The following is a 13,171-nucleotide window of genomic DNA, read 5'->3' on the forward strand; positions in this document are numbered from 1 at the left end:
TATACCTTTGCAAACCATTAAACTCCATTGTTCATTGAAAGAATCCAATTCACTATCATCAAAGTGATTGTCATTCACATGACAGTTTTCTATACCTGCATTCATACATTAATAAGTTTCACACCCGAGTACGTTTTGGAGATCGCGTCGGTGAGGCTGTAGAAAACTAGGTATCTAAAGCCATATAAAAAATTGAGAACAATCCAACAGTTCATTTTCCAATTATGCCCCCCGTACTGAGACCTATTGTTACTATCATAGACAACTCAGAAAAATTCACCATTTAGCCTGCTAGTGCATCAAATATCTCAACAAATACTTAACAAAATGAAAACAAGACCATACTCAAATGAAAACCCTCTGAGTCTACTTTCAGAATATGCAAGCCATTAATTTTTCAATGGTGAAATCACAAGATAATTACAAACCCTTTCCAGCAACTCCATTTAAGACAACTTAAAATTGGTTTCCACCAAAACCTTCATAACTTTAACAAATCTGCATTAAAATGACTCAAAACAAAATAAAATGAAAGGTTATTAACATATATTTCCAATGAATCCACTTATAGGTCTTAACTCTTCCATATGCATTCGTACCAAACGCTGCAACATGAGTGTTCTCAGGAAACCTAGAAATTGCAAACAACCACTTTCACCAAAATGTGCATATCTTCTTCATTTATTTATGAAATTGACCCAAACAAAAGGCAGGAGAAAGATGATTCACCCTTCTATCTAACTATTGCTATATTACAGAGTTTACATGCATTAAATAACTATACAAGGCCTGTAAAAAAAGACTTAACACAACAAACCTAACAAAATGCAAGATTCAAACACACCCAATTGTTCCAAAAATTTCTCCTCCTTCTCTATATGCTTTTGAATGACCAAATACATTCCTTTTATGCATTTTTTGATAGTTATAAACCATTCAACTACCCTTATGACCTTTCATCTTCCTTTTTATAACTTGTAGTGCATTTTTGCATTGTTTCATTTTATCTAACAACTTTTCATCTTCTTGACAACTTTTGTGACACTATAAAAATGAATACACACTTTGTAAAATCCACCTAAACATGTCCAAATAACCTATTTAATAAATTTTACATACTTGATAGCCTTCTCATGGCCTTTTATACAATTTTGACCTTTTGACCAATCTAGGCCTCTAGTGGACAACTTTGACAACTCATTACAATGGGCTCTTTTAGCCTTACATATTGATCCATATTGACTCAAAATTACATTACAAATGAAAATGTAATTGAATATACTTATGAATTGATCTTTATCCTCTTATAAACTCCTTTTGTGCCTTTGTGTTAGGTGCTCCTGCACCATGATGTAAGAACACATGAACAATGAATTGTAGTCGTCAGATCAAGCCCCAAACCTAGATCTGAGGAATGTAAATGTAATCAGATCTATTCCTAGAAGGAGCTCCTAATTTGTCAGGACTAGGATGGTGGTCACTCTAGTCCTTTGCACTTTACGCACTCCAAAGAGGGATTTGTTCGTCATTGTAAATAAAGCCAATTCTGAAGATGGCAACTTCATACCTACTCTAATGCACACTATGGAAAGGGAAATCGGTTAGGAATTTAGGGGTTTTCCTTAGGTCAAACCCTAGTTTTGGAATTAACCATGAAATAGAAATTAATATAATTTAATTGCAGTAATGGAAATATTCTCCTTTTGAGGGAGACATTGAATAATGATAGAAACACCAATGTTCTAACTCATTGTGAAGTTTTTTTGAATCTTGATCTTATCTCTTCTCCAATGATTGAAAGAAGACTGATTGCTTTCTCACTTGAACTTGAATGCTTGATTACTTGATGTCAAATTGAATTGATGTGTTTGTCTCTCAAAATGAGAGGGGTAAACCTCCATTTGTACATGCCTATCAAAAAACAATTTAGTTTTCCAGCTTGAGCCGACACAGGATCTAGGCCCCTTCCAAAATGTTGTGACCAGTAAGGGGCCCCAAAATGGGTCCTTTTTGGGAGGACCAAGGTGTTGTGCACTTTGGTCCCTTGAGGACCTGGGCACCATGCCCTGGTCTTGACCAATCAAGTATCAACAAACAAGGGGAAATGAAGTGCATGGTGAAAATAATGACAAGTTTACATAGTGTGAGTAGAATCATGGCTTTGATCAGGCCTCACGACATAAATGCCAAAGTGAGTTCCCAAATGAGGATAAAATTTTAAGGAAGTATAATTTAGGATGTTAATGTTTGATCAGATCTTGTCATGGGTTGAGTTTTTCCTTTTCTTCAATATGGTGGAATCATCTTGTTCAACAAGGCATTAGTCCTCTTTCTACTATTAAGAATCTCAAAGGTAGACATCTCTTTAAAAGAGGCATCCACTTGAGTTTTTCAATATTTATGGGACCCTTTGAATTTAAAATAGAAAACATGGCACCATCTTAAGTCTCAGTTCTATTTACAAATAGCTCCTCCCGCTCATTTATTTGGCCCACCAACTTGACACAAATGACATTGCAAGTTTAGTAGAATGAGATGGAACAAATTAAGGTCTTTAATCTAGAACTCTAGAGTTGATACACAAGATCAGTTGGTAGGTTGGAAAATTATCCATGTTAAACTCCCTATTGTTGATCAACTCACATTCATTTCACCCCCTCCATCATGCCCCTTTTTCCATAAAAATAAAACTATCAAGAATACATTCTAGTTTTGCCCCATGCTCAGTATATTTGGAACTTTCTCTTTTTCACCTTCTCTTCATTGTTTCCTTAGAATGGGGCTTTGAGAACTTCTCTACTTGGCCTCTCCCAATATCACACCATTATTTCTCATCCTGTCAGACAAATCTCCCTTAAGCATCTATGAAGATTCTATTGTTTGGTTGTCTTCACTCACACTTTTAATTCTCTTCCGTTTGAGGCCATCATTATTTGTACTAACTTCTCTCTACATACGCTTACTCTTCAATCTACTCTTTAGGCTAATTCCAATCTTATGACTTCCTTAGACAATTTGCAAGTTCAGCTCAAAGCTTTTCAAGCTAATTTTAAAAATAAAAACCATCAAGATTGGCAACATGATTAAACAACATAGAAAACAACATGGTAAGAGAAAATCAACTTCTTAAGTCAAAGAACAAATGGTCATCCTTTCTTCAATGGGAAGTTTCAAAAATTAATATGCAATCTTGTTTTTAGTCATTTCTTATTATAAGCCTTCTGACAAGCATAAAGTGGAGAAGACAAACATGGTTCCAAATAGTGATGGTGATTTTTGTTTGTGTGATTCTAACATGACAATTAGTTTTATGATTTCTTTCTATTTGTCTCCACATAGATCCAATCATGTTGTTTTGGAATTTGAGTTTCTTGGAAATAAATTAGAGCAACTTTACATCCTTCAAACTAATGTTATGCAAGTGTAAGGGATAGTTTTGAGCAAAGAACTTGCCTTTTGTGTTTGCTGGTTTCCTCAACATACATTATTCATGGTAGATGGTTTGTTTCAAATCCAGATACTCAAGCCATGGGAGAATATTCAAGCCTACAAAATGGAGGTAGATGGGCAACTCAAAGATGTCCTAAGAATTGTTTTCATGCTCCATTCATTATAACATTCTATAATTTCCAAATAATTAGTTTATTCATCAGAGAGGATATGATAAGTTGTTCTAGAAGAAATGAAGTATTGTGTGTGAAGAAACATTTTATTACTATTTATCTCTGTAGAGACAAAATACCATCCATGTGAATGATTGTAGCAGTACCATGTGATTCCTTTTGTATTTTATGACAATATGCTATATGTGAATTCTAAAGCTAATAAATTAATTTTTCTCCAAAAAGAAGTCCCCTTCCAAGTAGATAGGCACAAATCTCTTTCACAATGGAGAATGTGGATGGGTTCCAATACTTATTGTTTGTAGGCACTAGCTATGGGGGGGATTATTTGCACCACCCCCATCCTTATGCTCCTCCTACTATATAGAACCTATCAAAAGAAGCCACCCATATGTACTATGTTGATGTCTCCACTTTCCCTCCAGGTTTCAAGGACAAAATTAAACAATTCATTTTAATAACTTTTTTTATTTTTTGTATTTTTAGCTTTTTAAGTTGTAATTAGTAAAATAATTAAATATAATAAATTAATGGGGATGACCCTACAATGGGATGATAAGTCACAAGCCCTATTGATAGGGTGGTCATGGGTTCAAGGATCATTCCTTTCATCTCACTTGTGGGACATGGTCAAAGACGATTGACCACGTGCACACACACACACCATCTTGTTGTAGTGGTAGACAATGACACAGTGTAGATAGAGGGGAGACCATGCAAGAGTAATGAAAGAGAGCCTAGTCTAGTTGCCATGGTGGATAGGTGATGTGTGACAAACATGAAGGAGATTATGGCCAATGATGGGAGGAGGTGTTGAGTGTCAAATAAGGCAGGAGAAGGTAGGTGTCAGGGAATAGTAAGATAGATAGGAAGTGGAGAAATAGGCGACTGAGAGTAGGGAAGGGGGAGAGATAACCCTAGAGGTATAGACATTAAGCAAGAAAGAGTAGAGAGATAAGGAGGTAGAGATAGAAGGAAGGAGGAGTGGAGAAAGAGAGTAGAGGGAGTATTTGGAGACAAACTAGAAGTAGGGGTCAAGTTGACGAAGAAGGTAGGAGGCAAGAGTGACAAAGTGGGAAAAAGGGATAACAGAGGAGGATGGAGGTCAAAAGGTGGCAGGTGGAGATCGATGGAGAAGGAAGGAGTTCTAAGGGTAGTTGGTGGTGGTTGATGGAGAAGGAAGGTGGTCAAAGGGTGGTAGGTGGAGGCAGATGGAGGAGGAAGGTGATCAGAGGGTGGCTAGTGGAGAGCTAAAGGAGTTGTCAAGCAGGGATTATTGGGATGGAATAGGTATAGCCAAAATATCTATGAGGAGGAGGTCCTTGAAAAAAAATTAAGATATATATTATACATAAATTTTAATAATATTATTTTTTAATTATATATATATATAATTTCACTAATTTATATTTTATCTATCTTAGTTATGTTAAAAAAATTGTATGTTAAAATCACTTCTATATATATATATATAAGCCTTCATAGAAATTGGTGAACCCAAACATTCAAAAGCACCAAGGACTTTTGTAATAGTTTACATCTATGGATGCCCAAATTTTAAAAATTTCAGCTGACCAAAATTTGAGGTAGCTTTGAGAGCTTTTCACACTTTTGCACTATCAATAGTCCCCAAAAGCGAGGTTTCTGAAACTTTGGCAACATGGACAGTTGCTTGCAACTGTATAAATATAGTTCTTCTAAACCCAATAAATTGCCAAAATCGTTAAAAGGCTCACCAAGTCAGAACAATATCTTAAATGCAACTCTTGTAAAGAAGAGAGTTTGTCTAAGTTGTATGAAATTCTTACCAAGCTACAACACGAGAGCTAATTCAACTTATCTAAAGAAGATAAATTGTCAAAATTGATTGGAATTCTCAATAAACTTAAACAAGATCATAATTTATATCTATTCAAAAAGACATGTTATTAAAGTTGTTTGGAAGGTTCATCAAGTTAGAGCAATTATTTAAAAGTAGTTCTACCAACCTAAATAAATTGAAATAGTTGTTTGATAGATTCACCATACTACAACAATTACTTAAATTCAACTCTTTGGAAGAAGATAAATTGTAAGAGCTTCTATTAATTATTATATAATAGTTTTACATTCATTTTGAATAATTCATAATTTCTACCTACAAAACATATCATCAAATTTTAGTGTAGATGAAGTGTAAAATTATTTTCAACTCTTCAAACTTTGAAGTGTGTGATATTAAATAGATAGAAATCCATCATTAAAAATAAGATTAAATGAGATGTATTGTAGAATTCCTTATCTAAATAAAAGGGGACAACAAAGTTACACAAAATGTTTATGAAAAATAAGAAAGACTAGAAGAAAATAAAGTAATGTTTTAGAAAAAAGAAATACTAGAAATATTGTATAAAAAGAAATTAAATTCTAAATAAATAAATTATTAATCTAATATTATCTAAAATATTAAAAATAATTATAATTAAAAAATAAACATAAAATTTATTTTAATTGATTTAATAGATTTGACAAATTAATTAAATCATTATTTATTTTCTGATAAAAGAAAAATAAAATTATTTGAATTAAATTATAAAAATTGAAAAGTAATAAAAAAATATTTTTTTAAAAAAATGAATTAAATTTTTTACAAGCCCAACCCTTATTACCAAAGAACAATAATCACGACAAAAATAAAATAAAATCATCGTGAAATGCATTCAAACTGTTCAATAAAATGGCCTGGGAGAAAGTCGGGCACCTCACAAGCCCGGCGGGAGGCCAATGATACATAAAAGTGGCGGCTGGGAAAGGCCCGTTAGCTTATCATAGTTGCGGAGAACATTTCACCCAATTGGCGCCTCTAGAAAAAATTTGAAGCTTCGAAAATAGGGGAGAATAATTTCTCCCAACTGTCTTGGTACTCAAAATCAGGTGTATAGTGGTCGTTGAGAAGCTGCATCTTCATCCTTCCCTCTTCATCCACAGATGTTAACATGCTGACGATGACATCACACATCTTATTATAATTATATTCATCCCGCAAAACCTTGAAAAGGGAATAGGCAAAGAGTAGCCTGGCCCTATTGTCAGGAGCAATCCAAGCAGTGGTGTCCCTCGGCAAATGGGGGAGGATTTCTGTAACTCGTCCTTCGCTTTCATCCCATGAACTTCCCACCTCCACCAAAATCATCATCATCATCTCCACCGATGCACTTTTCACCTCCATCCATTTCCTCTTCACTGCTTCCAAATATCTGCTATTTGATGGCGATGTCAGATCACACACCGTTAACAACACACACAGAATTACGCCGGCTGCTGGACGGGGGGACTCCGCAAACTGCCCATTCTCATCAACATGTAGGAATTTTGACTCACTGTGAAAAAATGCTCTATGCATTACATCTCTATCTGCACCTAGCCGCAATCCCTGCAATGCAACAAATGCCCCCAATTAAGAACTGGGATGAGCATAACTAGTGAAATAAAACTCCTAGTTAAACACAAGAAAGTGTGTTACAGAGAGTGTACCTGTCTTACTACTAAAGAATATTGGTCTTTCACTTGATCCCACCGCATTTTCAACATAGGGCTTCCATTTATACCCACAAACATCAATCCCTTCATCATCGCTAACTTGTCCATTGCATTTTCCTCCAGTTGAAAACAACATGAAGCATCAACGGCAACCAGTGAACTCAAACATTCAAAATCACTTGAGAGGGTCTGTAATTTGAAACATCCATATATGCTCACATATTTTAAACACTTCAGCTGACCAAAGTTTTGAGGTAGATTCGAGAGCTCATCACAATGTGTCAATATCAACTTCTCCAAAGAACCAAGGTTTCCGAAACTTTCTGGCAACACAGATAGCTCTGTACAAGCGTCTAATCGTAGCTCTACCAAATCAGATAAACTGCCAAAATTGTCTGGAAGGCTTATCAAACTGGAACAAGATTGTAATTCCAATTGGTTTAAAGAAGACAAATTACCAAAACTGTCTGGAAGGCTTATCAAACTGGAACAAGATGGTAAATACAATCGGTTTAAAGAAGACAAATTACCAAAACTGTCTGGAAGGCTTATCAAACTGGAACAAGATGTTAAATACAATCGGTTTAAAGAAGACAAATTACCAAAACTGTCTGGAAGGCTTATCAAACTGGAACAAGATTGTAAATCCAATTGGTTTAAAGAAGACAAATTACCAAAACTGTCTGGAAGGCTTATCAAACTAGGACAATAAGATAAATCCAAGTTTTCCAAACTAGATAAATTGTCAAAGTCGTCTGAAAGGCTTGTCAAACTGGAGCAACTTGACAAATCCAACTTTCCCAAAAAAGGTAGGTTCCCAATGTTTTGAGGAAGGCTATCAAACCCTCTACAATTCTGCAGTGTTAGAGAACGCAAAGACTGAAGTTGGGAAAGGGTGGTGACAAGATTTACTAATGTAGAGCTTTCTATACACATATATTTCAATGAGGATGTGACGCCTGAGACCTGCAAAACAATTTCACGCTTTTTCAATTAAAAATCGAAAATATAAATTAATTAACTAGAACAAAAATTGAAGTACATAAATAAAATAAAAAATTAGGTAGAGTTTGCCTCAGGAAAGTTGGAGTCTTCGTCATATCTCACAATAAGAGCTGTTAATTTGGGATGTTTACTAACATTCATCCGTGAGTAATTATCATGGTTGTCGATGCTGACCAACCTTAGATGTTCAAAGGCTCCTTCACATTCTCCATTTACTATTCTTGTTGATTCTATCAAGATCAAAACTCTTAATGATCTCTTCATCAAGTTGAGATGACGTGCTTCCAACTCAAAATTTTCAGAAAGAAAAATTCCCTTCGTTTTCTTAATCCTCTATAAAAAAAAGATAAAAAAAAATAAATATAATATTTATAGTTCAAATGTACAATCATATATAGAGCAGTGATTGATTTTTTAAAATTTTCTTTAAAATTGGTACTTATATGTATATCTCTACAAAATTAGGATTAATGAGTTTTTTATATGTTAAAAATAACAAAATGTAGAATTATGTGAAGAGCAGGACAAAAACCAAACCAACCTGTGCATCTTGGAGAACATCTGTGAGAGATTCAAGATCGGTTATTCTCTCCCCTTCTAGTGAGAGCATTCTTCCTCTTGCTTTCACTATATCATGAACATTCACTTCACCTTCATCTGTGACATTTACTAGTGCAGACCTTTCAAGCTCTTGAAACTCCATCTCTCCAACACCAAAGGCCACCATGCACCGCTCCCAATTACAAAAGAAGAAAACTATGTCAAGAAATGCCTCTTTACATGAGGCATCCAAGCGATGATATACAAAGTCCACCATGCGTTCACTTATTTCGCCCTCTGCTCCTTCCAACAGCCAGGACTTGAGATATTCAACCATTTACCCACAACTTTGGACATTATGAGCATGTGCACGTAATTTTGCTCCAACAATTTTCAAAACTAGTGGAATTCCTTGGCATATTTGGAGGAGGCCATCAACATCTATTGTGGGATCAAAACTTGCTTGGCCACTCTCTAAAGAGAATTTAGACAAGAGTTTATGTGCATCTTCTTGTTCAAGAGAAGCTACTGGATAAGAATGGAGTTCAATATTTGCTTGAGAAATTATTTGAGCCTCACTCTGATTTCTGGTCGTTAAAAGAATCCTACTCTGTGCTGGAAGGGAGCCCAGATCATTTATAGGCAAAAGCTTTTCTAGGTCGTTTTGTTTAAGTGCATTGTCAATGAAAATAAAGACAGGTTGAGAGGAGGGATTTTTTAAATCCTTGGACAACTCTTCTTTACCTTCAATCAGATTCCTCAAGTCAATGTTACGGTCAAAAAGGTCTCTTAATATTTGATGCTGCAATGACTTAAGATCTCCCTCTGAACAATTTTGTTCCATAACAATTCTGCAATGTTTGTAGTTTGTGAGGTTTGCTGAAAACTGCAGTGGCCAAAGTTGTCTTTCCTGTCCCACCTTGTCCATAAATAACCACTGCTCCAACTGATCCCCCTTTCATATTTAGAAGTCCAATCACATGATTTGTGGCTTCCTCAATACCAACTACAAAACCAACATAAATTTTTTTAGAATTTCTGTTTCTACACATCTTAATATTAATGAAAATAGAAAAATTGAAGAATAATTCGTCTATAGATACATTTTTGAGAAAAATTATTAAATGAATTAATTTTCTAAATCAACCATGTGCCTACAATTCTATATTGTTTTCTTTGAAGATCTTAAAAATCATATTTCACAACTTTACAAAGTTTTGACACAAGCTCGTCTTATTAAATTTATTTAACATTATATTTTTTTTTTAAAGTCTAGCTATCTAAGTTTAGATCATTTTACTTTTATTGTTTGTAAATACGAATTACTATAAATATCATGAAATCTATAAAATAGATAGAAAATGTTTAGTATTTTATTTTAATTATTTATTATTAAAATTAATAAAATATTATTTATTTAGATTTGAATATTGTTATAGACTATGGATATTATTATTATTTCATTTGAACGTGTATAATGTACATATATTTATTGTATTGTTTATGAACTATATATTCTAAGTGTTATATTATATTATAAAACTTCATAATATAGTGTTATATTATGTTTTCATATATTGACATTGAAATAACTATAAAGAATCATTAATGTGATGACATATATTTATGAAACTTCTATTTTAATATAGTTTTTATTATTTGCAATAATTTTTATGTTGTATGTGTTTTGCAAGATTTTATACATGCACATTATTTTATATGTATGTGATAAATTGGTTTATATTACTTGAGATTATGTAGTAGTTCTATTAGTTACCTTACCAATCGTTATTGATTACATAATCAATCTACCAGATTGTCTAATCAACCCAAACCTAAAATATATTATATATTGTTTTTTTTAATATGATTTTCAAAATTAAATGACAAGATAATCCAATAAATGAATATTGAGGGTTCCACATTACTTTGTAATAATTTTTAGTTAAAAAAACATATATACGTGGATTTATAAATGATGACTTACATCGAAGAATTTATATTCAATATTACCTCCACTTCTCTCTATCTCTTAATATTCTATCATTTACTCTCTTTTAGATAATACACATTTACACTTGTAAGATACCTTTTTATTTTACCACACAAACTAACCATTTTTCCATGCTATTTCTTACAATTTTTTATTTTTATTTTTTATATTTAGATCATTTCTTAGTATATTTTTTATTCATTGTTTAACTTTTTAATATGTTACTCCATATGTGCCCAATATGTAATCATTTTAATTAAAATTAATTATTTTTCAAATTTTAATTATATATTTTAAGTAATAATAATTAATATAAAATATATATTTTTTAAATTAATCTTTAATAGATTTTAAAGGCGAAAAGTAAGCCCAAACACGAGACATTTTCACATGTTTGAATATGACAGGAAAAAACATGCTTATGGAAACAAAAACTTTAGAAATTAGAACTAATACTCCTGTAAAAATTGACTGAAGGACAGTTCTTGACCATTAAAATTCTTATATGTTTAATTAACTCAGTGGAATTTTTAGTGCATCAAGATATTAAATTGCAATGCTCTTTTCATATTATATTTGTTTTTCTTGGATAGTTCTACCATAAACAGATGCCCAAACACAGGAGAAATGTACCTGCTTGAGGAGATATTCCTTGTGAGGGAGGTAACACAACTGGAATTCTGTTCAAAACAGCAATTATGGCTTCCAATGAGAGTTCTTGGTACTCATGCCCAAGTTCTGCCTGAAATTTTCGCAAATCTTCAGCCGCAACTGGAGCAGCGAAAAATCTATTAAGCCGTCAAAAATAAACAAAACATTAGCATTGCAGAAGAGTTGAATTACGAATATCACACGACTTAGCAAACAAAAATTAGATTGCATGAGTTGCATTGGATTTACTTGGAAAGCGCATTAGATTTCATTTGTGATATGCACATGAGGCAGCCATTTACAATGAATTCGAGGACCCCATTCATCTTCTCTCGAGGCAAATCCTCATTCAATTGCTTGATGTATTTTGCGAGGTTACACATGTACCCCAGGAGCTCTATACATTCCTTTCTGTTAGAAGAAACTTGTTCAATTCGTTCTAACACAAACCCTACAACAGAAAGCGTTATTCCCAGCCACTGAATATGTGCTGCTTGATTTGTTACATCAATAGCAAATTTGCGAGTTTCACGATTGAGCTTTGGCATAATGTCTCTCTGCAGGAAAAAGCATTGATAGACACTTTTTAAAATGTAACAGTTAATCTCCTATGATTAACACTTTCTTCCTATAATACTTTTTAAATGTATGCATCAATAATAAAAAAATGAGTTGCACCAATTAGAATCTTAAAAAAAAAAAGAATTGAATACCTTGCATATATGCCCGTTAGATCGCTGCAATACCTTCTCCAGTAAACTACCACCAGAATTGATAAAAGAAACCTGAGCCATCTTGGGAACTTGTCTTCCCTGCTTTCATTTATTTGCAATTGATGTAAATATGCAATAAAAATTTAAAATACTGAACTTATTGAAGGGCAAAAGAATGAATGCTTACCTCATCAATGGCATTTAAGAGCTGATCAATGTAAGAAATCAAATCATCAACGTGACTCATTTCTTCTACCACAACAATCTTACTGATAAAATTTTGATAATCTTCATGAGAAGAAGAGCAAGAACAACAGCAGGAAGTGTTGCCCATTTTTCTCTTACTGAGCAAATGAAAGAGGGAAGTAGATCAATGAAATTGAAGCAGATATGACGTAAAACAGATTGCTCGGAATATATATAGCCTTTTAAAATGACTATTGATGGGTAATGGTAAAAGAGAAGGATGGAAAAAAATTATTTTCCATTTACTGGAATAAATTATTTTCTTGTGGTAGGCGCAATACAAGCTGTAAAGTCATTCACAAGAGCATCCATCAAGCGCGCAAGTTGTAAAGGAAAAAGCATTGGCAAGAGTATCTGTGTGCAAGCGAGGAAATTAAAGCAGCTAAAGTTTTGCACTTTCATTATTGCTGGTGCATCGTTTAATAAAAATGGTGGAAGAATGGTATCAGATTTGATATCTACATCATTATCCTCTCTATTTTTGCACTTTCGCTATTGCTGATGCAGGTTCAATAAAAATGGTGGAAGACTGGTATTAGATTTGATAGCCAGATCAATATCTTTTCTTTTTTAAGATGGCAAAAGATAGGGACTAATGCTCTAAAGTATTTTCTAATAGGATAGCAATTTTTTACACCTTCGCATCAAATCTCTTTTTTAAAGAAAGGCCCCCGCATTAAATCTCTTTTTTAAAAGGAAGGTATAGTTCAAGACAGAGAGAATAATTAAATCATGTTGTGACTATAACATGGAAATATTTTTAGAGAATAAATGGCAATCAGTTATGGGTGTGCAACGGGTATGTCAAAAAGTGTGAAAGGTCAATTGGTATTTTTTAAAATTTTTTTACATAGATTTATGTAATACATGATATCATTTGG

General features: G+C 33.3%; 2 protein-coding genes across 2 annotated transcripts; both read right to left on the minus strand.

Moving 5' to 3' along the window:
* Positions 1-6,312: 6,312 nt before the first annotated feature.
* Positions 6,313-9,050, minus strand: LOC131859128 (disease resistance protein TAO1-like). Its single transcript, XM_059212676.1, has 4 exons — positions 8,689-9,050; positions 8,217-8,480; positions 7,137-8,108; positions 6,313-7,035 (listed from the first exon to the last, which is right to left on the minus strand). Exons 1-4 carry the CDS (start codon positions 9,022-9,024, stop codon positions 6,466-6,468), a joined length of 2,142 nt encoding a protein of 713 aa, XP_059068659.1. The 5' UTR covers positions 9,025-9,050; the 3' UTR covers positions 6,313-6,465.
* Positions 9,051-9,250: 200 nt separating this feature from the next.
* Positions 9,251-12,439, minus strand: LOC131064698 (uncharacterized). The gene is made up of 5 exons (XM_059212677.1): positions 12,232-12,439; positions 12,045-12,143; positions 11,581-11,888; positions 11,314-11,468; positions 9,251-9,693 (listed from the first exon to the last, which is right to left on the minus strand). Exons 1-5 carry the CDS (start codon positions 12,376-12,378, stop codon positions 9,500-9,502), a joined length of 903 nt encoding a protein of 300 aa, XP_059068660.1. The 5' UTR covers positions 12,379-12,439; the 3' UTR covers positions 9,251-9,499.
* Between the last annotated feature and the right edge of the window lie 732 nt (positions 12,440-13,171).

This window comes from Cryptomeria japonica, chromosome 10, assembly GCF_030272615.1.
Source record: "Cryptomeria japonica chromosome 10, Sugi_1.0, whole genome shotgun sequence".
Classification (NCBI taxonomy): Eukaryota; Viridiplantae; Streptophyta; class Pinopsida; order Cupressales; family Cupressaceae; genus Cryptomeria; species Cryptomeria japonica.